This window comes from Moschus berezovskii, chromosome X, assembly GCF_049115385.1.
Source record: "Moschus berezovskii isolate FMDL1 chromosome X, NW_MosBer_1.0, whole genome shotgun sequence".
Taxonomy (NCBI): Eukaryota; Metazoa; Chordata; class Mammalia; order Artiodactyla; family Moschidae; genus Moschus; species Moschus berezovskii.
Genome location: NC_142488.1, coordinates 73,906,954 through 73,934,166, shown reverse-complemented (window position 1 = coordinate 73,934,166; position 27,213 = coordinate 73,906,954). Strand labels below are relative to the sequence as shown.

General features: G+C 40.8%; 1 protein-coding gene across 1 annotated transcript in view; it reads left to right on the top strand.

Annotated features, from left to right (window-relative positions):
• SATL1 (spermidine/spermine N1-acetyl transferase like 1) overlaps positions 1-27,213 on the top strand; it is a 40,705-nt gene that overhangs the window by 2,838 nt on the left and 10,654 nt on the right. The window contains 1 exon segment of the mRNA XM_088834280.1: positions 25,595-25,646. Within this exon segment, the coding sequence (XP_088690406.1) occupies positions 25,595-25,646 (52 nt within the window).

The window sequence follows — 27,213 nt, the reverse complement described above, 5'->3', positions numbered from 1 at the left end:
CAAAGTTCCCACATCATTTCTCTAACTGGCATTAATCCACATGAGTAGGTCATCAATCAAAATACTATGCCCAACATGGTAATTGTTCTTGAACCATATTTTTCCAGATAGAAAATAACTTTAAAGAGTTTTTTTTTAGCTTAATATCTGACATTCAGTTGGCAGTTAAAAATTTTGTTATTGAACAACAATGAATCTTTCTCTCCAGAAAACTTACCTTCCTTATCTTTACAAACAGGGCCCATTGTTATCACCAAGGGAAAAACATATCACTAGATTCTCTGACTTTAGTGAACCTGTATCTGTGAAGTTGCTAACCACATTTACTTTTGAGTTTGCCTCTTGTGCGTGAATAAACACTATATGTTTCTTGGAAATAATTTTAATAAATATTCACTGTAGAAAATAATAGAAAAGATAAATTACTCTGCACCACAGACATGAATATGATTCATTTGCTTTTAGATGATCTTCTCTAATACATATATGTCCATTCATCCTAACTCCTGTTCATAGATAAGTTTGCAAGGCATTCTCTTTGTAAATGAATTTATAAGAGTTTGCCATCATAATAACTAATTCCTTGACTGAGAGTTTTGCAGGTTTCACTTACTGTTCTGCCAAAAGTCTTAAAACTCTTCCAAGCATCCTCTCTATGCATCTGTTTTATCCTATTAATCACCGCACCACAGCGTTATTTGGCAATCTAGCCTCTTTATGGCTAGGCAGTCATAACTTCCTGCTTATCAGACTTTCCATTTAAAACCTTTTTTTATGGTGGCTCTCAAAGTGTGGTTTTTGGACCATTGGTGATCCATAAGAAGGGCTGTGTACTGTTAATATCTGATTTTTGTTCATTATGCAGACATTGAATATGTACTAGGGGAAGGCCATGTGCTAAGTACTATAAAGGATGTTGCTGTTCTTTAATCACTGCCATATCCAACTCTTTTGTGATTCCATGGACTGTAGTCTCTTTTGTCCTTGGGATTCTCTAGGCAAGAATACTGCAGTGGGTTGCAGTTTCCTTCTCCAGGGGATCTTACTGACATAGGTATCAATCCTGTGTCTCTTGTATTGGCAGGCGGATTCTTTACCACTGAGCCACCTGGGAAGCTCCAATATAAAGGATACCAGATTATTAAACTATAGCTGCTGCCCTCAAAGAGCTTATAGTATCTTAGGGAAGGTGCTCAAAACAGCAGCCAAAATGCTCAAATTTCATTGGGCTCTGGTTGCACTGAGAACAAAAATCCAAATTTCTTAGCAATGCTTTATATAATCTGGCCGTTGCTATCTTCCTTATGTATTTTAAAGGCTTTTTCCATTATAAATTTAATGTGATTCCAGTCAAAATCTCCAAGAAGAATAACTGTGTGACTGTTTCTAGAAAAATTCCAAAAAGAAGAGTGATGAGGGGAGGTGATTCCTACCAGATACTATAAAGCTGTAAGTAACTAAAATACTATGGTAATCTAGTACTATAGATGCAGAGATAGATCACTGGAAAAGAATGGAGAGTCTAGAAGTTCTCTTAGGTATATATGTGAATGTAGTACATTTGCCTGCCAATGCAGGAGATGTGGGCTTGATCCTTGGGTTGAGAAGATTCCCTGGAGAAGGAAATAACTACCCACTTCAGTATTCTTGCCTGGGGAAACCTACGACTGGTGGGCTACAGTCTGTGGGGTCAGAAAAGAGCTGAACACCACTTAGTGACTAAACAAGAACAATTAGTTCAGTTCAGTTCAGATCAGTCGCTCAGTCAAGTCCGACTCTGTGCGACCCCATGAATCACAGCACGCCAGGCCTCCCTTTCCATCACCAACTCCCGGAGTTCACTCAAACTCACGTCTATCGAGTCGGTGAAGTCATCCAGCCATCTCATTCTCTGTTGTCCCCGTCTCATCCCACCCCCAATCCCTCCCAGCATCAGACTCTTTTCCAGTGAGTCAACTCGTCGCATGAGGTGGCCAAAGTATTGGAGTTTCAGCTTTAGCATTAGTCCTTCCAATGAACACCCAGGATTGATCTCCTTTAGAATGGACTGGTTGGATCTCCCTGCAGTTCAAGAGACTCTCAAGAGTCTTCTCCAGCACCACAGTTCAAAAGCATCAATTCTTTGGTGATCAGCTTTCTTCACAGTCCAACTCTCACATCCATACATGACCACGGGAAAAAACATAGCCTTGACTAGACGGACCTTGGTTGGCAAAGTAATCTCTGTGCTTTTTAATATGCTATCTGGGTTGGTCATAACTTTCCTTCCAAGGAGTAAGCATCTTTTAATTTCCTGGCTACAACCAGCATCTGCAGTGATTTTGGAGCCCCAAAAAATAAAGTCTGACACTGTTTCCACTGTTTCCTCGTCTATTTCCCATGAAGTGGTGGGACCAGATGCCATAATCTTTGTTTTCTGAATGTTGAGCTTCAAGCCAAACTTTTCACTCTCCACTTTCACTTTCATCAAGAGGCTTTTGAGTTCCTCTTCACTTTCTGCCATAAGAGTGGTATCATCTGCATATCTGAGGTTATTGATATTTCTCCCGGCAATCTTGATTCCAGCTTGTGCTTCTTCCAGCCCAGCGCTCTTCATGATGTACTCTGCATATAAGTTAAATAAGCAGGGTTCCAATATACAACCTTGACGTACTCCTTTTCCTATTTGGAACCAGTCTGTTGTCCCATGTCCAGTTCTAACTGTTGCTTCTTGACCTGCACACAGGTTTCTCAAGAGGCAGGTCAGGTGGTCTGGTATTCCCATCTCTTTCAGAATGTTCCATAGTTTATTGTGATCCACACAGTCAAAGGCTTTGGCATAGTCAATGAAGCAGAAATAGATGTTTTTCTGGAACTCTCTTGCTTTCTCCATGATCCAGCGGATGTTGGCAATTTGATCTCTGGTGCCTCTGCGTTTTCTAAAACCTGCTTGAACATCTGGAAGTTCACGGTTCACATATTGCTGAAGCCTGGCTTGGAGAATTTTGAGCATGACTTTACTAGCGTGTGAGATGAGTACAATTGTGTGGTAGTTTTAGCATTCTTTGGCATTGCCTTTCTTTGGGATTGGAATGAAGACTGACCTTTTCCAGTCCTGTGGCCACTGCTGAGTTTTCCAAATTTGCTGTCATATTGAGTGCAGCACTTTCACAGCATCATCTTTCAGGATTTGAAATAGCTCAACTGGAATTCTATCACCTCCCCTAGATTTGTTCGTAGTGATGGCTCTCTAAGGCCCACTTGACTTCACATTCCAAGATGTCTGGCTCCAGCTGAGTGATCATGCCATCATGATTATCTTGGTCATGAAGATCTTTTTTGTACAATTCTTCTGTGTATTCTTGCCACCTCTTCTTAATATCTTCTGCTTCTGTTAGGTCCATACCATTTCTGTCCTTTTTTGAATGAAATGTTCCCTTCATATCTCTAATTTTCTTGAAAAGATCTCTTGTTTTTTACAATTCTGTTGTTTTCCTCTATTTCTTTGCATTGATCACTGAGGAAGTCTTTCTTATCTCTCCTTGCTATTCTTTGGAACTCTGCATTCAGGTGCTTATATCTTTCCTTGTCTCCTTTGATTTTTGCTTCTCTTCTTTTCACAGCTATTTGTAAGGGCTCCTCAGACAGGCCTTTTTGCTTTTTCTTACATTTCTTTTCCACGGGGATGGTCTTGGTCCCTGTCTCCTGTACAGTGTCATGAACCTCCATCCAGAGTTCATCAGGCGCTCTGTCTATCAGATCTAGTCCCTTAAATCTATTTCTCACTTCCACTGTATAATCATAAGGAATTTGATTTAGGTCATATCTGAATGGTCTAGTTGTTTTCCCTACTTTCTTTTTCTTTTTCTTTTTTTGCATTTATTTATTTTTTAATTAGAGGCAAATTACTTTACATTAATACATTGGTTGGTTTTGCCATACACTAACACGAGTTTGCCCCGGGTGTACATGTGTTCCCCCTCTTGAACCCCCTCCCACCTCCCTTTGGCAATAAGGAGTTCATGATCTGAGCCACAGTCAGCTCCTGGTCTTGTTTTTGCTAACTGTATAGAGCTTCTCCATCTTTGGCTGCAAAGAATATAATCAATCTGATTTCGGTGTTGACCATCTGGTGATATCCATATCTAGAGTCTTCTCTTGTGTTGTTGGAAGAGGGTTTTTGCCATGACCAGTGCGTTCTCTTGGCAAAACTCTATTAGCCTTTGCCCTGCTTCATTCCATGCTCCAAGGTCAAATTTGCCCTTTACTCCAGGTGTTTCTTGACTTCCTACTTTTGCATTCCAGTCCCCTATTATGAAAAGGACATCTATTTTGGGTGTTAGTTCTAAAAGGTCTTGTAGGTCTTCATAGAACCGTTCAACTTTGGCTTCTTCAGCATTACTGGTTGGGGCATAGACTTGGATTACTGTAATATTGAATGGTTTGCCTTGGAAACGAACAGAAATCATTCTGTTGTTTTTTAGATTGCATCCAAGTATTGCATTTCAGACTCTTTTGTTGACCATGATGGCTACTCCATTTCTTCTAAGGGATTCCTGCCCACAGTAGTAGATATAATGGTCATCCGACTTAAATTCACCCATTCCAGTCTGTTTAATTCATTGATTCTTAGAATGTCGACTTTCACTCTTGTCATCTCCTGTTTGACCACTTCCAATTTGCCTTGATTCATGGACCTAACATTCCAGGTTCCTATGCAATATTGCTCTTTACAACATCGGACCTTGCTTCTATCACCAGGCACATCCACAACTGGGTATTTGTTTTGCTTTGGCTCCATCCCTTCATTCTTTCTGGAGTTATTTCTCCACTGATCTCCAGTAGTATACTGAGCACCTTCCGACCCGGGGAATTCCTTATTCAGTATCCTATCATTTTGCTGTTTGATACTGTTCATGGGGTTCTCAAGGCAAGTATACTGAAGTGGTTTGCCATTCCCTTCTCCAGTGGACCACATTCTGTCAGACCACTCCACCATGACCCGTCCGTCTTGGGTGGCCCCACACGGCATGGCTTAGTTTCATTGAGTTAGACATGGCTGTGGTCCATATGATAAGATCAACTAGTTTTCTGTGATTATGATTTCAGTGTGTCTGCCCTCTGATGCCCCCTCGCAATACCTACCGTCTTGTTTGGGTTTCTCTTACCTTGGTCATGGCATATCTCTTCACAGCTGCTCCAGCAAAGCGCAGCTGCTGTACCTTACCTTGGATGAGGGGTATCTCCTCAAGTCCACCCCTCCTGACCTTCAGTGTGGAGTAGCTCCTCTCGGTCCTCCTGTGCCCACGCAGCCACCGCCTCTTGGACGTGGGGCAGCTCCTCTCGGCCACCTCCCTGGCCTTGGGTGTGGGGTAGATCCGCTCGGCCACGCTTCTGCACATGGCCGGTTGTGCTGAGCTGGCGTCTCTCGCGTCTGTGCCGCCGGAGCCGGCATCTCAAGAACAGTAGTGGTACATAATAAAGTGAACTTTCAATTCAGTTAATAAGCATGATACAGGATGCTCGGGGCTGGTGTACTGGGATGAACCAGAGGGATGGGATGTGCAGGGAGGTGGGAGGGGGGTTCAAGATGGGGAACACATGTACACCCGGGGCAGATTCATGTCAATGTATGACAAAATCAATACAATAATGTAAAGTAGAAAAAAAGAAGATGGGTTATTAAATAAACAATGGGGGGTGGTCCTAAGATGGTGGAGGAATAGGACAGGTAGACCACTTTCTCCCCCACAAATTCATCAAAAGAACATTTGAACGCTGAGTAAATTCCACAAAACAACTTCTGAATGCTGGCAGAGGGCACCAGTCATCCAGAAAAGCAGCCCGTTGTCTTCAAAAGAAGGTAGGAAAAAAATATAAAAGATAAAAAGAGAGACAAAAGAGGTCGGGACAGAGATCCATCCCGGGAAGGGAGTCTTAAAAACAGAGAGAAGTTTCCAAACACAAGGACACATTCTCACTGGCTAGTCTGTGGCGAGCCTTGGAATCTCAGAGGGCAACATAACTGGGAGGAATAATAAATAAATAATTAAAACCCACAGATTAGCTGCCCAACGGTAACTCCCAGTGGAAAAGCAGCGCAGATGCCCGCATCCAACACTAGCAAGCAGGGGCTGGGCAGGGAGGCGCAGGCTGCATTGCTTAGAGTAAGGACCAGGCCTGAATGCCCCGAGGGCAATCTGAGGGAACTAAGAGATAGTTAGTTCTATCTGAGATAGCAAAGCAGACTGTGGGATAGCTATCCCGAGAAAAACCCTAACGTAAGACACCTCCAGGCCTGCTCACAGAAGAAAACACTGAGCAGAGGTAGCCGGCTGTGGACCGGCCCATCCCCCATAAGAGACAGGCAGGTGAGCGCAGTCAGAGCCAGAAGGGGGCAATCGTGGCTCCAGAGCGGCATCATCTACCAAACTGCAAGCAGGTTTCCTTGCTAACCAAGACTTCTTGGGATTCTAGATGGTTGACATCTGCCAGGAGGGTTGCAGGCAGAGAACAGCTCCTGAGAAGAGACACACGGCACACCTGAGAATGTGCACCGGTTGTACACCCAGAAAACCGAGCAGAAGGGATGGGGGAGGCGATGAGTTGCAGTGACCACGCTCACCAAGCACCTGGTCACCTGAGATACTTGGACCTGGGAAGGGCATAAAACGCAGGCCCAACTGAGTCTGCGCCTTTGTGGAGTACCTGGATACCTGAATCTGAGCGGCTTAGACCTGGGAAGTGCATACAACCTAGGGCTGGCCTCAGACAGTTCCCAGCAGAGCAACCTAGAGCCAAAGCAGTGTAGACAGGGAAAGCACACACGCTGTGAGCAGGGGCAAACCCAGTGTGGTCAAGACACTGTGAGCACACGCCAGTGTTATTTGTTTGCAGTGTTCCGCCCTCCCCACAGCATGACTGAACAAGAGAGACTAAAAAGTGTCCACCACCGCCCCCTTGGGTCAGGGCAGAAATTAGACACTGAAGAGACCAGCACCCAGAAGCTAAACAAACAGAGGGAACAGCCTTGGAAGTGACAATAGATTAAAACCCTGTAGTTAACACCGACTACATAGGAAGGGGACTATAAATCTTAAGAAGTATAAGACGGATCAAGGAACTATCTGAAAATGAACTGACCCCACACTGTCCACAACAACACCAGAGAAAGCCCTAGATATATTTTTACTATTATCATTTTTTAAATTAAAAAAATATTTTAAGTACCTTATTACTCCTTTAATTTTCATTTTTATAAACTACTATTACTTTGAAAAAAAATACCTTATTTTTAAAGCAAAATTCATATATATATATTATAACTTTTGTGACTTTCTTTTTTTCTTTAATATTGTATTTTTGAGAATCCAAACTCTACTCTAGAATTTTAATCTTTGCTTTTTTGGTATTTGTTATCAATTTTGTACCTTTAAGACCTCAATCTTCAGTACCCATTTTTACTTGAGAGCGAGATTACTGGTTTGACTGCTCTATCCCCCTTTGGACTCTCTTTTTTCTCCACCAGATCACCTCTATCTGTTCCCTCCCCCTTCTCTTCTCTACCCAACTCTATGAATCTCTTTGTGTGTTCCGGACTGTGGAGAACACTTAGGGAACTGATTACTGGCTGGATCTGTCTCTCTCCTTTTGATTCCATTTATCTTCCTGGACACCTCTGTCTGCTTCCTCCCTCTTCTCTGTATAATTCCGTGAACATCTCTGAGCGGCCCAGACTGTGGAGAGCACATAAGGAAGTGATTACTGGCTAGCTTGCTCTCTTTTTTTGATTCCCCCTCTTCCCCTCCTGGTCACCTCTATCTCCCTCCTCCCTCTTCTCTTCTCCATTTAACTCTGTGAACCTCTCTGGGTGTCCCTCACTGTGGAGAAAATTTTCATCTTTAACCTAGATGTTTTACCATGGGTGCTGCATAGATGGAGAAGTCTTGAGGCTACTGCAAGAATAAGACTGAAAACCAGAGGCAGCAGGCTAAAGTCCAAATCCTGAGAACACCAGAGAACTCCTGACTGCAGGGAACATTAATCAATAGGAGCTCATCAAGAGCCTCCATATCTACACTGAAACCAAGCACCACCCAAGGGCCAAAAAGTTCCAGAGCAAGACATACCATGTAAATTCTCCAGCAACACAGGAACATAGACCTGAGCTTCAATATACAGGCTGCCCAAAGTCATTCCAAACCCACTGACATCTCATAACTCATTACTGGACACTTCATTGCAATCCAGAGAGAAGAAATCCAGCTTCACCCACCAGAACACCAACACAAGCTTCCCTAACCAGGGAACCTTGACAAACCACCCGTCCAACCCCACCCACAGTGAGGAACTTCCACAATAGAGAGGAACCACAAACTGCCAGAATACAGAAAGGCAGCAATAACCCCAAACACAGCAATAGAAACAAGATGAAGAGGCAGAGAAATACCCAGCAGGTAAATGAACAGGATAAATGCCTACCAACCCAAACAAAAGAAGAAGAGATAGATAATACACCTGATAAAGAATTCTGAATAATGATGGTGAAAATGATCCAAAATCTTGAAAACAAAACGGAGTTACAGATAAATAGCCTCGAGACAAGGATTGAGAAGATGCAAGAAATGTTTAACAAGGACCTAGAAGAAATAAAAAGGAGTCAATAGATAATGAATAATGCAATAAATGAGATAAAAAACCCTCTGGAGGGAATCAACAGTAGAATAACAGAGGAAGAAGATAAGATAAGTGAGGTAGAAGATAGAATGGTAGAAATAAATGAAATAGAGAGGAAAAAAGAAAAACGAATTAAAAAAATATGAGGACAAACACAGAGACTTCTGGGACAATATTAAACGCCCCAACATTAGAATCATAGGAGTCCCAGAAGAAGAAAACAAAAAAGAAGGCCATGATAAAATACTTGAGGAGATGATAGTTGAAAACATCTCTAAAATGGGGAAGGAAATAATCACGAAAGTCCAAGAAACACAGAGAGTCCCCAACAGGATAAAACCAAGGAAAAACATCCCAGGACACATATTAATCAAATTAACAAAGATCAAGCACAAAGAACAAATATTAAAAGCAGCAAGGGAAGAACAACAAATAACACACAAGGAGATTCCCATAAGGATAACAGCTGATCTTTCAATAGAAACTGTTTAGGCCAGGAAGTAATGGCAGGACATACTGAAAGTGATGAAAGAAAATGCCTACAGTTCAGATTACTGTACTCAGCAAGGATCTCATTCAAATATGAAGGAGGAGTCAAAAGCATTACAGACAAGCAAAAGCTGAAAGAATTCAGCACCACCAAACCAGCTCTTCAACAAATGTTAAAGGAATTTCTCTAGACAGGAAACACAGAAAGAGTGTATAAACTCGAGCCCCAAACAATAAAGTAAATGGCAACGGGATCATACTTATTAATAATTACCTTAAATGTAAACGGGTTGAATGCCCCAACCAAAAGGCAAAGACTGGCTGAATGGATCCAAAAACAAGACCCCTATATATGTTGTCAACAAGAGACCCACCTCGAAAGAAGGGACACATACAGACTGAAAGTGAAGGACTGGAAAAGATAATCCATGCATATAGAGACAAAAAGAAAGCAGGAGTAGCAATATTCATATCAGATAAGATAAACTTTAAAACAAAGGCTGTGAAAGAGATAAAGAAAGACACTACATAATGATCAAAGGTTCAATCCAAGAAGAAGATATAACAATTATAAATTTATATGCACCCAACATAGGAGCACCGCAATATGTAAGACACATGCTAACAAATATCAAAGGGGAAATTAACAATAACACAATAATAGTATGAGAGTTCAATACCCCACTCACATCTATGGATAGATCAACTAAACAGAAAATTAACAAGGAAACACAAACTTTAAATGATACAATAGACCAGTTAGACCTAATTGATATCTTTAGGACAATTCACCCCAAAACAATGAATTTCAACTTTTTCTCAAGCAAACACGGAACATTCTCCAGAATAGATCACATCCTGGGCCATAAATCTAGCCTTGGTAAATTAAAAAAAATTTAAATCATTCCAAGCACCTTTTCTGACCACAATGCAGTAAGATTAGATCTCAATTAGAGGAGAAAAACTATTAAAAATTCCAACATATGGAGGTTGAACAACACACAGCTGAATAACCAACAAATCACAGAATAATTCAAAAAAGTAATCTAAATATGCATAGAAACGAATGAAAATGAAAACACAACCCAAAACCAGTGGGACACTGTAAAAGCAGTGCTAAGGGGAAGGTTCATAGCAATACAGACATACCTCAAGAAACAAGAACAAAGTCAACTAAATAACTTAACTCTACACCTAAAGAAACTAGAAAAGGAAGAAATGAAGAACCCCAGGATTAGTAGAAGGAAAGAAATCTTAAAAATTAGGGCAGAAATAAATGCAAAAGAAACAAAAGAGACCATAGCAAAAATCAACAAAGACAAAAGCTGGTTCCTTGAGAAGACAAATAAAACTGACAAACCATTAGCCAGACTTATCAGGAAACAAAGGGAGAAAAATCAAATCAATGCAATTAGAAATGAAAATGGAGAGATCACACCAGACAACATAAAAATACACAATATCAACAACATTTAATGTGTTGTTGGATTCTGTTTTCTATCAACAACTATATGCCAATAAAATGGACAACTTGGAAGAAATGGACAAATTTTTAGAAAAGTACAACTTTCGAAAACTGAACCAGGAAGAAATAGAAAATCTGAACAGACCCATCACAAGAACGGAAATTAAAACTGTAATAAATCTTCCAGCAAACAAAAACCAAGGACCAGATGGCTTCACAGCTGAATTCTACCAAAAATTTAGAGAAGAGCTAACACCTCTCCTACTCAAACTCTTCCAGAAAATTGCAGAGGAAGGTAAACTTCCAGACTCATTCTATGAGGCCACCATCACCCTAATACCAAAACCTGACAAAGGTGCCACAAAAAAAGAAAACTACTGGCCATATGACTGATGAATATAGATGAAAAATTCCTAACAAAATTCTAGAAAACAGAATCCAACAACACATTAAAAAGATCATACATCATGACTAAGTGGGCTTTATCCCAGGGATGCAAGGATTCTTCAATATCCGCAAATCAATCAATGTAATACACCATATTAAGAAATTGAAAAATAAAAATCATATGATTATCTCAATAGATGCAGAGAAAGCCATTGACAAAATTCAGCATCCATTTATGATAAAAACCCACCAGAAAGCAAGCATAGAAGGAACATACCTCAACATAATAAAAGCTATATATGACAAACCCACAGCAAACATTATCCTCAATGGTGAAAAACAGAAAGAATTTCCCCTAAAGTCAGGAACAAGACAAGACTCTCACCACGACTATTCAACATAGTTTTGAAAGTTTTGGCCACAGCAATCAGAGCAGAAAAAGCCATAAAAGGAATCCAAATTGGAAAAGAAGAAGTAAAACTCTCACTGCTTGCAGATGACATGATCTTCTACATAGAAAACCCTAAAGACTCCACCAGAAAATTACTAGAGCTAATCAAAGAATATAAGAATGTTGCAGTATATAAAATCAACACACAGAAATCCCTTGCATTCCTATACATTAATAATGAGAAAATAGAAAGAGAAATTAATGAAACAATTCCATTCACCATTGCAACGAAAAGAATAAAATACTTAGGTATCAGTTCAGTTCAGTTCAGTTCAGTCGCTCAGTCGTGTCCGACTCTCCGCGACCCCATGAATCACAGCACGCCAGGCCTCCCTGTCCATCACCAACTCCCGGAGTACACTCAAACTCACGTCCACAGAGTCGGTGATGCCATCCAGCCATCTCATTCTCCGTCGTCCCCTTCTCCTCCCGCCCCCAAACTTTCCCAGCATCAGAGTCTTTTCCAGTGAGTCAACTCGTCTCATGAGGTGGCCAAAGTATTGGAGTTTCAGCTTTAGCATCAGTCCCTCCAATGAACATCCAGGATTGATCTCCTTTAGAATGGACTGGTTGGATCTCCTTGCAGTATAAGGGACTCTCAAGAGTCTTCTCCAACACCACAGTTCAAAAGCATCGATTCTTCGGCGATCAGCTTTCTTCACAGTCCAACTCTCACATCCATACATGACCACGGGAAAAACCATTGCCTTGACTAGACGGACCTTGGTCGGCAAAGTAATGTCTCTGCTTTTTAATATACTATCAAGGTTGGTCATAACTTTCCTTCCAAGGAGCAAGCGTCTTTTAATTTCATGGCTGCAATCAGCATCTGCAGTGATTTTGGAGCCCAAAAAAACAAAGTCTGACACTGTTTCCACTGTTTTTCCATCTATTTCCCATGAAGTGATGGGACCAGATGCCATGATCTTTGTTTTCTGAATGTTGAGCTTCAAGCCAACCTTTTCACTCTCCTCTTTCACTTTCATCAAGAGGCTTTTGAGTTTCTCTTCACTTTCTGCCATAAGGGTAGTGTCATCTGCATATCTGAGGTTATTGATATTTCTCCCAGCAATCTTGATTCCAGCTTGTGCTTCTTCCAGCCCAGCGTTCCTCATGATGCACTCTGCATATAAGTTAAATAAGCAAGGTGACAATATACAACCTTGATGCACTCCTTTTCCTATTTGGAACCAGTCTGTTGTTCCATGACCGGTTCTAACTGTTGCTTCCTGACCTGCATACAGGTTTCTCAAGAGGCAGGTCAGGTGGTCTGGGATTCCCATCTCTTTCAGAATGTTCCACAGTTTATTGTGATCCACACAGTCAAAGGCTTTGGCATAGTCAATGAAGCAGAAATAGATGTTTTTCTGAAACTCTCTTGCTTTCTCCATGATCCAGCGGATGTTGGCAATTTGATCTCTGGTGCCTCTGCCTTTTCTAAAACCTGCTTGAACATCTGGGAGTTCACGGTTTACATACTGCTGAAGCCTGGCTTGGAGAATTTTGAGCATGACTTTACTAGCGTGTGAGATGAGTGCAATTGTGCGGTAGTTTGAGCATTCTTTGGCATTGCCTTTCTTTGGGATTGGAATGAAGACTGACCTCTTCCAGTCCTGTGGCCACTGCTGAGTTTTCCAAATCTGCTGGCATATTGAGTGCAGCACTTTCACAGCATCATCTTCCAAGACTTGAAATAGCTCAACTGGAATTCCATCACCACCACTAGCTTTGTTCGTAGTAATGCTTTCTAAGGCCCACTTGACTTCACATTCCAAGATGTCTGGCTCTAGGTCAGTGATCACATTATCGTGACTATCTTGGTCGTGAAGATCTTTTTTGTACAGTTCTTCTGTGTATTCCTGCCACCTCTTCTTAATATCTTCTGCTTCTGTTAGGTCCATACCATTTCTGTCCTTTATCGAGCCCATCTTTGCATGAAAAGTTCCCTTGGAATCTCCAATTTTCTTGAAGAGGTCTCTTGTTTTTCCTATTCTGTTGTTTTCCTCTATTTCTTTGCATTGATCACTGAGGAGGGCTTTCTTATCTCTCCTTGCTATTCTTTGGAACTCTGCATTCAGATGCTTATATCTTTCCTTTTCTCCTTTGCTTTTCGCCTCTCTTCTTTTTACAGCTATTTTTAAGGCCTCCTCAGACAGCCATTTCGCTCTTTTGCATTTCTTTTCCATGGGGATGGTCTTGGTCCCTGTCTCCTGTACAATGTCACGAACCTCCGTCCAGAGTTCATCAGGCACTCTATCAATCAGATCTAGTCCCTTAAATCTATTTCTCACTTCCACTGCATAATCATAAGGGATTTGATTGAGGTCATATCTGAATGGTCTAGTGGTTTTCCCTACTTTCTTCAATTTAAGTCTGAACTTCGCAATAAGGAGTTCATGATCTGAGCCACAGTCAGCTCCTGGTCTTGTTTTCGCTAACTGTATACAGCTTCTCCATCTTTGGTTGCAAAGAATATAATCAATCTGATTTCGGTGTTGACCATCTGGTGATGTCCATGTGTAGAGTCTTCTCTTGTGTTGTTGGAAGAGGGTGTTTGCTATGACCAGTGCATTCTCTTGAGAAAACTCTATTAGCCTTTGCCCTGCTTCATTCCGTGCTCCAAGGCCAAATTTGCCAGTTACTCCAGGTGTTTCTTGACTTCCTACTTTTGCATTCCAGTCCCCTATAATGAAAAGGACATCTTTTTTGGGTGTTAGTTCTAAAAGGTCTTGTAGGTCTTCATAGAACCGATTAACTTCGGCTTCTTCAGCATTACTGGTTGGGGCATAGGCCTGGATTACTGTAATATTGAATGGTTTGCCTTGGAAACGAACAGAAATCATCCTGTCATTTTTAAGATTGCATCCAAGTACTGCATTTCGGACTCTTTTGTTGACCATGATGTCTACTCCATTTCTTCTAAGGGATTCCTGCCCACAGTAGTAGATATAATGGTCATCCGAGTTAAATTCACCCATTCCAGTCCATTTTAGTTCACTGATTCCTAGAATGTCGACATTCACTCTTGCCATCTCCTGTTTGACCACTTCCAATTTGCCTTGATTCATGGACCTAACATTCCAGGTTCCTATGCAATATTGCTCTTTACAGCACCGGACCTTGTTTCTATCATTGGTCACATCCACAACTGGGTATTGGTTTTGCTTTTGCTCCATCCCTTTATCCCTTCTATAGTTATTTCTCCACTGAGCTCCAGTAGCATACTGGGCACCTACCGACCTGGGGAATTCCTCATTCAGTATCCTATCATTTTGCCCTTTGTTACTGTTCACGGGGTTCTCAAGGCAAGTATACTGAAGTGGTTTGCCATTCCCTTCTCCAGGGGACCACATTCGGCTGTGGTCCATGTGATTAGATCAGCTAGTTTCCTGTGATTATGATTTCAGTTTGTCTGCCCTCTGGTGCCCCCTAGCAATACCTACCGTCTTATTTCGGTTTCTCTTACCTTGGTCGTGGAAAATCTCTTCACAGCCGCTCCAGCAAAGTGCAGCTGCTGTACCTTACCTTGGACGAGGGGTATCTCCTCAAGGCCCCCCCTCCTGACCTTGAACGCGGAGTAGCTCCTCTCGGCCCTCCTGCGCCCGCGCAGCCACCGCCTGTTGGACGTGGGGTAGCTCCTCTCGGCCGCCGGCCCTGGCCTCAGGCGTGGGGTAGCTCCTCACGGCCGCACCTCTTTGCATGGCTCGTTGCGCCCGGGCCGGCGTCTCTCGCGTCGCGTCTGCGCAGCCGGGGCCGGCGTCTCTCGCGTCGCGTCTGCGCAGCCGGGGCCGGCGTCTCTCGCGTCGCGTCTGCGCAGCCGGGGCCGGCGTCTCTCGCGTCGCGTCTGCGCAGCCGGGGCCGGCGTCTCTCGCGTCGCGTCTGCGCAGCCGGGGCCGGCGTCTCTCGCGTCGCGTCTGCGCTGCCGGGGCCGGCGTCTCTCGCATCGCGTCATATATCTACCTAAAAAAACAAAAGACCTATATTTAGAAAACTATAAAACACTGGTGAAAGAAATTAAAGAGGACACTAATAGATGGAGAAATATACTGGGTTCATGGTCCAGAAGAATCAATATAGTGAAAATGAGTATACTAACCAAAGCAATCAATAGATTCAATGTAATCCCTATCAAGCTATCAACAGTATTTTTCACAGAGCTAGAACAAATAATTTCATGATTTGTGTAGAAATACAAGAAACCACAAATAGCCAAAGCAATCTTGAGGAAGAAGAATGGAACTGGAGATATCAACCTGCCTGACCAGGCTGTATTACAAATCTACCATCATCAAGACAGCATGGTACTGGCACAGAGACAGAAGTATAGATCAATGGAGAAAAATAGAAAGCCCAAGATAAATCCACGCACCTATGGACATTTTATCTTTGACAAAGGGGGCAAGAATATTCAATGGAGGAAAGACAATCTCTTTAACAAATTGGTGCTGGGAAAACTGTTCAACCACTTGTAAAAGAATTAGACTAGAACACTCCCTAACACCATACACAAAAATAAACTCAAAATGGATTAAAGATCTAAATGTAAGACCAGAAACTATAAACTCCTAGAGAAGAACATAGGCAAAACACTCTCCGACATAAATCACAGCAGGATCCTCTATGACTCACCTCCCAGAATATTGGAAATAAAAGCAAAAATAAACAAATGGGACCTAATTACACTTAAAATCTTCTGCACAACAAAGGAAACTATAAGCAAGGTGAAAAGACAACCTTCCAAATGGGATAAGATAATAGCAAATGAAGCAACTGACAAAGAATTAATCTCAAAAATATACAAGCAACCCCTGTAGCTCAATTCCAGGAAAATAAATGACCCAATCAAAAAATGGGCCAAAGAACTAAAGAGACATTTCTCCAAAGAAGACATACAGATGACTAACAACCACATGAAAAGATGCTCAACATCACTCATTATCAGAGAAATGCAAATCAAATCCACAATGAGGTACCATTTCACGTCAGTCAGAATGGCTGCTATCCAAAAGTCTACATGCAATAAATGCTGGAGAGGGTGTGGAGAAAAGGGAACCCTCTTACACTGTTGGTGAGAACGCACACTAGTTCAGCCACTATGGAAAACACTGTGGAGATTCCTTAAAAAACTGGAAATAGTACTGCCATATGACCCAGCAATCCCACTGCTGGGAATACACACTGAAGAAACCCAAATTGAAAGAGACACATGTAACCCAATGTTCATCGCAGCACTGTTTATAATAGCCAGGACATGGAAACAACCTAGATTCCATTTGCAGATGAATGGATAAGAAAGCTGTGGTACATATACACAATGGAGTATTACTGAGCCATTAAAAAGAATACATTTGAATCAGTTCTAATGAGGTGGATGAAACAGGAGCCTATTATGCAGAGTGAAGTAAGGCAGAAAGATAAACACCAATACAGTATATTAACACAAATATATGGAATTTAAAAAGATGGTAATGATAACTCTGTATGCGAGATAGCAAAAGAGACACAGATGTATTGAACAGTCTTTTGGACTCTGTGGGAGCGGGCGAGGGTGGGATGATTTGGGAGAATTGCCTTGAAACCTGTATAATATCATGTGTGAAATGAATAGCCAGTCCAGGTTCAATGCATGATACAAGATGCTCGGGGCTGTTGCACTGGGATGACCCAGAGGGATGGGATAGGGAGGGAGGTGGGAAGGTGTTTCAGGATGGGAAACATGTACACCTGTGGCAGATTCATGTCAATGTATGGCAAAATCCATACAATATTGTACAATAAATAGCCTTCCATTAAAATAAATAAATTTATATTAAAAAATTAAATAAACAGTATTGGGATAATTAGGGGAAAAGACAAAGGTGAAATTCCACCTTCTTACACACAGAGAAAACCAAATTAATCAATTATTAATATAAAGAACTTTAACAGATTGGTGGTTCCTAGAGGTGGGAGATGGGGCTGGGGGAGATGGCTGAAGATAGTTAAAGAGTGAAGACTTTCAGGTATAAGATAAATAAGCTCTGGGAATGTCATGCACAGTATAGTGGCTACAGTTAATAAAGAAGCACATAGTGAACAAAACTGTAGTGTATGTTTGAAAATTATTAAGAGAGTAGATCTTAAATATTTTCATCATAAGAAATAAATTGTAACTATATGACATCATTAATGTTAACTAAACTTATTGTGGTAATCATTTCACAGTGTATGCTACTGCTAAGTCACGTCAGTCATGTCCAACTCTGTGTGACCCCATAGATGGAAGCCCACCAGGCTCCCCCATCCGTGGGATTCTCCAGGCAAGAACAGTGGAGTGGGTTGCCATTTCCTTCTCCAATGTGTGAAAGTGAAAAGTGAAAGTGAAGTCGCTCAGTCGTGTCCGACCCTTAGCGACCCCATGGACTGCAGCCTACCAGGCTCCTCCATCCGTGGGATTTTCTAGGCAAGAGTACTGGAGTGGCTTGCCATTGCCTTCTCCGTCACAGTGTATACATACATCAAATCATTATGTTGTGCACCTTGGACTAATACAATATATCTCAATTATATCTCAGAAAAGAAAAATTGGAAAAATTAAAAGTAAATTAAGAAAGGAACAAAAGTGACTATTTTTTATTTTTATTTTATTTTTTTAGAGTTTATTTATTTGAGGCTAATTATTTTACAATATTATATTGGTTGGTTTTGCCATACATTGACGTGAATCCGCCCCGGGTGTATATGAGTTCCCCTTCGTGAACCCCACTCCCACCTCCATCCTCAGCCTGGGTCATCCCCGTGCACCAGCCCTGAGCATCCTGTTTCATGCGTTGAACCTGGACTTGTGATTTGTTTCACATATGATGATATACACGTTTCATTGCCATTCTCCCAAATCATACCACCTTCGCCCTCTCCCACAGAGTCCAAAGACAGTTCTATACACCTGTGTCTCTTTTGCTGTCTCGGATACAGGGTTATCATTAACATCTTACTAAATTCCATATATATGAGTTAGTATACTGTAATGGTGTTTTTCTTTCTGGCTTACTTCACTCTGTATAATAGGCTCCAGTTTCATCCACCTCATTAGAACTGATTCAAATGCATTCTTTTTAATGACTGAGTAATACTCCATTGTGTATATGTACCAAAGCTTTCTTATCCATTCGTCTGCAGATGAACATCTAGGTTGCTTCCATGTCCTGGCTATTATAAACAGTGCTGCGATGAACATTGGGTTACATGTGTCTCTTTCAATTCTGGTTTCCTCGGTGTGTATGCCCAGGAGTGCGATTGCTGGATCATATGGCAGTACTATTTCCAGTTTTTTGAGGAATCTCCACACTGTTCTCCATAGTTGCTGTACTAGTTTGCATTCCCACTAACAGTGTAAGAGGGTTCCCTTCTCTCCACACCCTCTCCAGCATTTATTGAATGTAGACTTTTGGATACCAGCCATTCTGACTGGTGTGAAATGGTATCTCATTGTGGTTTTGATTTGCATTTCTCTGATTGTGAGGGATGTTGAGCATTTTTTCATGTGTTTGTTAGCCATCTTTATGTCTTCTTTGGAGAAATGTCTGTTTAGTTCTTTGGCCCATTTTTTGATTGGGTCATTTATTTTTCTGGTATTGAGCTGCAGGAGCTGCTTGTATATTTTGGACATTAATTCTTACTCAGTTGTTTCATTTGCTATTATTTTCTCCCATTCTGAAGGCTGTCTTTTCACCTTGCTTATAGTTTCCTATGCTGTGCAGAAGCTTCTGATTTTAATTAGGTCCCAGTCATTTATTTTTGCTTTTATTTCTGATATTCTGGGAGGTGGGTCTTGGGGGATCCTGCTGTGATTTATGTCAGAGAGTGTTTTGCCTATGTTCTCCTCTAGGAGTATTATAGTTTCTGGTCTTACATTTAGATCTTTAATCCACTTTGAGTTTATTTTTGTGTATGATGTTAAGAAGTGTTCTAGTTTCCTTCTTTTACAAGTGGCTGACCAGTTTTCCCAGCACCACTTGTTAAAGAGACTGTCTTTTCTCCATTTTATATTCTTGCCTCCTTTGTCAAAGATAAGGTGTCCATAGGTGAGTGGATTTATCTCTGGGCTTTCTATTTTGTTCCATTGATCTATATTTCTGTCTTTATGCCAGTACCATACTGTCTTGATGACTGTGACTTTGTAGTACAGCCTGAAGTCTGGCAGGTTGATTCACCCAGTTCTATTCTTCTTCCTCAAGTTTGTTTTGGTTATTCGAGGTTTTTTGTATTTCCATACAAATTGTGAGATTATTTGTTCTAATTCTGTGAAGAATATAGTTGGTAGCTTGGTAGGGATTGCATTGAATGTATAAATTACTTTGGGTAGTATACTCATTTTCACAATATTTATTCTTCTAATCCACGAACACAGTATATTTTTCCATCTATCAGTGTCCTGTTTGATTACTTTCACTAGTGTTTTATAGATTTTTATGTACAGGTTTTTGTCTCTTTATGTAGATACATTCTTAAGTATTTTATTCTCTTCATTGCAACAGTGAATGGAATAGTTTCCTTAATTTCTCTATTTTCTCATTATTAGTGTATAGGAATGCGAGGGATTTCTGCGTGTTGATTTTATACCCTGCAACTTTACTGTATTCATTGATTAGCTCTAGTAGTTTTCTGGTAGAGTCTTTAGGATTTTCTGTGTAGAGGATCATGTCATCAGTGAACAGTAAAAGTTTTACTTCTTCTTTTCTTATTTGGATTCCTTTTATGTCTTTTTCTGCTCTGATTGCTGTGGCCAAAATTTCCAGAACTATGTTGAATAGTAGTGGTGAGAGTGGGCACCCTTGTCTTGTTCCTGACTTTAGGGGAAATGCTTTCAGTTTTTCACCATTGAGGACAGTGTTTGCTGTGTGTTTGTCATATATAGCTTTTATTATGTTGACATATGTTCCTTATATTCCCACCTTCTGGAGGCTTTTATCATAAATGTATGTTGAATTTTGTCGAAGGCTTTCTCTGCATCTATTGAGATAATCATATGATTTTTATATTTCAGTTTGTTAATGTGGTGTATTACGTTGATTGATTTGCGGATATTGAAGAATCCTTGCATTCCTGGGAGAAAGCCCACTTGGTCATGATGTATGATCTTCTTAATGTATTGTTGGATTCTGGTTGCTAGAATTTTGTTAAGGATTTTTGCATCTATGTTCATCAGTGACATTGGCCTGTAGTATTCTTTTTTGTAGGATCTTTACCAGGTTTTGGTATTAGGGTGATGATGACCTCATAGAATGCATTTGGAAGTTTCCCTTCCTCAGCAATTTTCTGGAAGAGTTTGAGTAGAATAGGTGTTAGCTCTTCTCTAAATTTTTGGTAGAGTTCAGCTGTGAAGCCGTCTGGACCTGGGCCTTTGTTTGCTGGAAGATTTTTGATTACAGCTTGTATTTCCTTGCTTGTGATGGGTCTGTTAAGATTATCTATTTCTTCCTGGTTCACTTTTGGAAAGTTGTACTTTTCTAGGAATTTGTCCATTTCTTCCAAGTTGTTCATTTTATTTCCATATAATTGCTGATAGTATTCTCTAATGATCCTTTGTATTTCTGTGTTTTCGGTTGTGGTTTCGCCATTTTCATTTCTAATTTTATTGATTTGGTTCTTCTCTCTTTGTTTCTTGATGAGTCTGGCTAGTGGTTTGTCAACTTTATTTACCCTCTCAAAGAACCATCTTTTGGCTTTGTTGATTTTTGCTATGGTCTCTTTTGCTTCTTTTGCATTTATTTCTGCCCTAATTTTAAAGATTTCTTTCCTTTTACTAACCTTGGGGTTCTTCATTTCTTCCTTTTCTAGTTTCTTTAGGTGTAGAGTTAGGTTATTTAGTTCACTTTTTTCTTGTTTCTTGAGGTGTGCCTGTATTGCTATGAACCTTCCCCTAGCACTGTTTTTACAGTGTCCCACCGGTTTTGGGTTGTCGTGTTTTCATTTTCATTCATTTCTGTGCATATTTTAATTTCTTTTTTGATTTCTTCTATGATTTGTTCATTATTCAGTAGCGTGTTATTCAGCCTCCATATGTTGGCATTTTTAATATTTTTTCTCCTGTAATTGAGATCTAATCTTACTGCGTTGTGGTTAGAAAAGATGCTTGGAATGATTTCATTTTTTTTGAATTTACCAAGGCTAGATTTATGGCCCAGAAAGTGATCTAACCTGCAAAAGGATCCGTGTCTGCTTGAGAAAAAGTTGAAATTCATTGTTTTTGGGTGAAATGTCCTATAGAGATCTATTAGGTCTAACTGGTCTATTGTATCATTTAAAGTTTGTGTTTCCTCGTTAATTTTCTTTTTAGTTGATCTATCCATAGGTGTGAGTGGGGTGTAAAGTCTCCCCCTATTATTTTATTGTTGTTAATTTCCCCTTTCATACTTGTTAGTAATTGTCTTACATATTGCGCTACTCCTACGTTGGGTGCATAAATATTTAGAATTGTTATATCTTCTTCTTGGATTGATCCTTTGATCATTATGTAGCTTCCTTCTTTGTCTCTTTTCACAGCCTGTATTTTAAAGTCTATTTTATCTGATATGAGTATTGCTACTCCTGTTTGCTTTTGGTCTCTATCTGCGTGGAATATCTTTTTTCAGCCCTTCACTTTCAATCTGTATGTGTCCCTCGTTTTGAGGTGGGTCTCTTGTAGGCAACATATATGGGGGTCTTGTTTTTGGATCCATTCAGCCAGCTTTTGTCTTTTAGTTGGGACATTCAACCCATTTACATTTAAGCTGATTATTGATAAGAATGATCCCGTTGCCATTTTCTTTATTGTTTTTGGTTCGAGATTATACACCCTTTCTGTGTTTCCTGTCTAGAGAAGATCCTTTAGCATTTGTTGGAGAGCTGTTTTGGTGATGCTGAATTCTCTCAGCTTTGTTTGTAAAGCTTTTGATTTCTCCTTCATATTTGAATGAGATCCTTGCTGGGTTCAGCAATCTGGGCTGTAGGTTATTTTCTTTCATCACTTTAAGTATGTCTTGCCATTCCCTCCTGGCCTGAAGAGTTTCTGTTGAAAGATTAGCTCTTATCCTTATGGGAATCCCCTTGTGTGTTATTTGTTGCTTTTCCCTTGCTACTGTTAATATTTGTTGTTTGTGTTTGATCTTTGTTAATTTGATTAATATGTGTCTTGGAGTATTTCGGTTTGGGTTTATCCTGTTGTTGACTCTCTGGGTTTCTTGAAATTGGGTGATTATTTCCTTCCCCATTTTAGGGAAGTTTTCAACTATTATCTCCTGAAGTATTCTCTCATGGTCTTTCTTTTTGTCTTCTTCTGGGACTCCTATGATTTGAATGTTGGGACGTTTAACATTGTCCCAGAGGTCTCTAATATTGTCCTCATTTCTTTTAATTCGTTTTTCTTTTTCCTCTGTTTCATTTATTTCTACAATGTCTTCTAGCGCGCTTATCCTGTCTTCTGCCTCCATTATTCTACTCTTTGTTCCCCCCAGAGTGTTTCTGATCTCATCTATTGCATTATTCATTGTATATTGAGTCTTTTTTATTTCCTCTAAATCCTTATTAAATCTTTCTTGCATCTTCTCAATCCTTTTCTCCAGGTTATTTATCTGTAACTCGATTTCAATATTTTGAATCATTTTTAACATCAAAATTCGAAATTCTTTATCAGGTAGATTCCCTATATCTTCGTCTTTTGTTTGTGTTGGTAGGCATTTATCCTGTTCCTTTACTTGCTGGGTATTTCTCTGCCTCTTCCTCTTGCTTATATTGCTTTGCTTGGGGTGGCCTTTCCCTCTTCTGGCAGTTTGTGGAGTTCTCTTTATTATGTAGTTTCCTCGCTGTGTGTGGAGTTGGATGGATGACTTGTCAGGGTTCCCTCGTTAGGGAAGCTTGTGTCGGTGTTCTGGTGGTTGGAGCTGCATTTCTTCTGTCTGGAGTGCAATGAAGTGTCCTGTAATGAGTTATGAGATGTCAGTTGATTTGGAGTGACTTTGGGCAGCCTTTGTATGGAAGCTCAGGGCTATGTTCCTTTGTTGCTGGAGAATTTGCGTGGTATGTCTTGCTCTGGAAGTTGTTGTCCCTTGGATGGTGCATGGTTTCAGTGTAGGTATGGAGGCGTTTGAGGAGCTCCTGTTGATTAATGTTCCCTGGAGTCAGCAGTTCTCTGGTGTTCTCAGGATTCGGGTTTAAGCCTCTTGCCTCTGGTTTTCAGTCTTATTCTTGGAGTAGCATCTAGACTTCTCTATCTGTCATTTCCAAGGTGGTTCCCTCTGTTTTAGGTTCTGTTTGCTGGTCTCTACAGTGTCTAATTTCCGCCCTGTCACTAGTGGGCTGTGGTGGACACTTTTTAAGGCTCATTTGTTCAGTCCTGTTCTGGAAAGGAGGAACGCTGCAGACAAATATCTCTGGCATCTGTGGGGAGTGCTCATAGTATCTCGGCCACACTGGGTTTGCCCCCACTCACAGTGCACAGTCTCTAGTTTGCTCTGCCAGGAGCTGTCCATGGCCGGTGTTGAGTTTCATGCATGTCTCAGGTCTAAGCCGCTCATGTTCAGGTACTTGGGTACTCCACAAAGGCGCAGACTTGGTTGGGCCTGCGTTTTGTGCCTTCCTCGGTCTGAGCAGCTCAGGTGACTAGGTGTTTGGCGAGCGTGGTTGCTGCGACTTATTGCCTCCCTGGTCCCTCCCACTCAGTTTTCTGGGTGTGTAGCCAGCACACCTTCTCAGGTGGATGTCGACCGGCCAGAAACCCAAAAAGTCTTGGTTAGAACGAAGCCTGCCTGCAGCTGGTATAGGATGCCTCTCTGGGGCCGCGCTTGTACTCTTCCGGCTCTGACTGCCCTCTCCTGCCTGTGTCTGTGGAGGATGGGCCGACCGTAGCCGGCTAGTTCTGCTCAGTCCTTTGTTCTTTGAGGGGGGCTGGCGGAGTCTTAGGTTAGGGCTTTTCGCCTTTTCGGGGGGGGGTAGCTATCCCTCAGTCTGCTTTGCTATCCCCAGTTAGTTCTCTCAGATTGCTCTCCCGGCATTCAGGCCCAGTTCTTTCTCTAAGCAGTTCAACTGGCTCCTTCCTGGCCAGCCCCCCACTTGCTAATGGCGGATGCGGGCGTCTGCGCTGCTTCTCCACTGGGAGTTATAATTTGGCGGGTAATCTGTGGGTTTTAATTATTTCTTTCTTTTCCCTCCTGGTTATGTGGCCCTCTGAGGTTCCAAGGCTCACCACAGACTCACCAGTGAGAGTGTTTCCTGGTGTTTGGAAACTTCTCTCTTTTTTAAGCCTCTCTTCCCAGGATGGAGCTCCGTCCCTACTTCTTTTGTCTCTCTTTTATCTTTTATGTTTTTTCCTACCTCCTTTTGAAGACAATGGGCTGCTTTTCTGGGTGCCTGATGTCCTCTGCCAGCATTCAGAAGTTGTTTTGTGGTATTTACTCAGCGTTCAAATGTCCTTTTGATGAATTTGTGGGGGAAAAAGTGGTCTCGCTGTCTTATTCCTCCGCCATCTTTCTCCCTCCTCCACAAAAGTGACTATTTTTTAAATTCTAAAATGGGGATTGCCTTTCCAAACATGAGATACAAACTGTGAAAAATTAATTTGAGGGTGTAGAAAAATGATATTAAAAAGTCAAATAAATTCTAAAGTTAAATTTGAAGTAACACAAATACAACAGACTTCTCTGTTACATCTGTGAACTTTATAATACATAGACTTTGTGACATCTACTTTGAATGCTCAGAAAACTTTTTGGCTTTACTTCCTGATTATTTGTATTCAATGCTAGTTACCTAGATAGTTACTTAGATAGACCTTCATAGGAGTGATGCATTGACATAGTTAATCTCTATATATGTTTATTCTCTTGTTACTATTTTGGATTTTAAGTTTCTAGATGACTGGAGTTAAGTCTGACTCACTTTTAATACTACCCAAGACATCATAAGTTAATAAATGTTCAATAAAAACTTCATGCTTATCATCTTAAGAATTTGTTACTAGGAATCCCCTGGTAGGCTGCTGGTTAGGACTTGCCTCTTTTACTGCCATGACACTGGTTCGATCGCCATTTGAGGAACGAAAATATCCTGCAAGGTGTGCAGAATGACCAATTTTTTTAAATTAAAGAATTTGTTACTAAACCATAAACTGAAAGTGTTCTTTACTTTGACAGGAATTGGCTGCCTGTGAAAACATGCTAGATGCAGTGACGTTAACATAAAAGGGTAAGATGTTTCATGGTATTTTCAGAGCTAGAAAAAGAAACATGGCATAAAGCATGCACAAAGCATTACTTCTACCTAGATATGTGGATGCTGCTGTCCTTGGTGAACAAAGAAACTGTTATTAATAGTATCTAGATGTACAGGGAAAAAATTAGTATGAAATGTTATTAAGAGTTTTGTGAGTGCAACAGTATATTTCTCCCCCCCCCCTTTTTTTAAACTTCACCATATCATATTGGTTGGTTTTGCCATACATTGACATGAATCCACCCCGGGTGTACATGTGTTCCCCTTCTTGAACCCCTTCCCTACTCCATTTTTAAAGTATGAAATTGATAGTTAAGTCATCTTTACAGCAGCAATGGACTTCAAGTAATTTTCAACATATAAAATGAGAAGTGTAGTTGATCAAAGACAGTATATGTGAGAAGCAGCCTGATAAGATGAAATGGATAAAAACAAAATGACTTAAAACTATTTTCAAGGAATTTGCTACATTTTGATAGCCAGCAATATTAATAGGCTAGTTCAGCTCAGTTGCTCAGTTGTGTTTGACTCTTTGTGACCCCCATGGACTGCAGCATGCCAGGCTTGCCTATCCATCACCAACTCCTGGAGCTTGCTCAAACTCACATCCATCCAGTCAGTGATCCCATTGAAACATCTTAGTCTTGTTATCCCCTTCCCCTCCTCCCTTCAGTCTTTCCCAAAATCAGGTTCTTTGCATCAGGAGGCCAAAGCATTGGAGTTTCGGCTTCAGCATCAATCCTTCCAGTGAATATTCAGTGCTGATTTCCTTTAGGTTTGACTGGTTTGATCTCCTTGCAGTCCAAGGAACTCTCGAGTCTTCTCCAACACCACAGTTCAGAAGCATCAATAATTCGGCACTCAGCTTTCTTTATAGTCCAACTCTCACATCCATACATGACAACTGGAAAAACCATAGCTTTGACTAGATGAACTTTTGTTGGCAAAGTAATGTCTCCACTTTTCAATATGCTTTCTAGGTTGCTCATAGATTTTCTTCCAAGGATCAAGTGTCTTTTAATTTCATGGCTGCAATCAAAATCTGCAGTGATTTGTGGAACCCAAGAAAATAAAGCCTCTCACTGTTTCTGTTGTTTCCCCAACTATTTGCCATGAAATGATGGGACCAGATGCCATGATCTTCATTTTTTTGAATGTTGAGTTTTAAGCCAACATTTTCACTCTCCTCTTTCACTTTCATCAAGAGGCTCTTTAGTTTTTCTTTGATTTCTGCCATTAGGGTGTTGTCTTCTGCATATCTGAGGTTATTGATATTTTTCCCGGCAATCTTGATTTCAGCTTGTTTTTCATCCAGCTTGGCATTTTGCATGATTTACTTTGCATATAAGTTAAATAAGCAGGGTGACAATATATAGCCTTGACATCCTCCTCTCCCGTTTTAGAACTGGCCTGATGTTCCTTGTCCAGTTCTAACTGTTGCTTCTTGACCTGCATACAGATTTCTCAGAAGTCCAGTAAGGTGATCGGGTATTCCAATCCCTTGAAGAATTTCCCACGGTTTGTTGTGATCCACACAGTC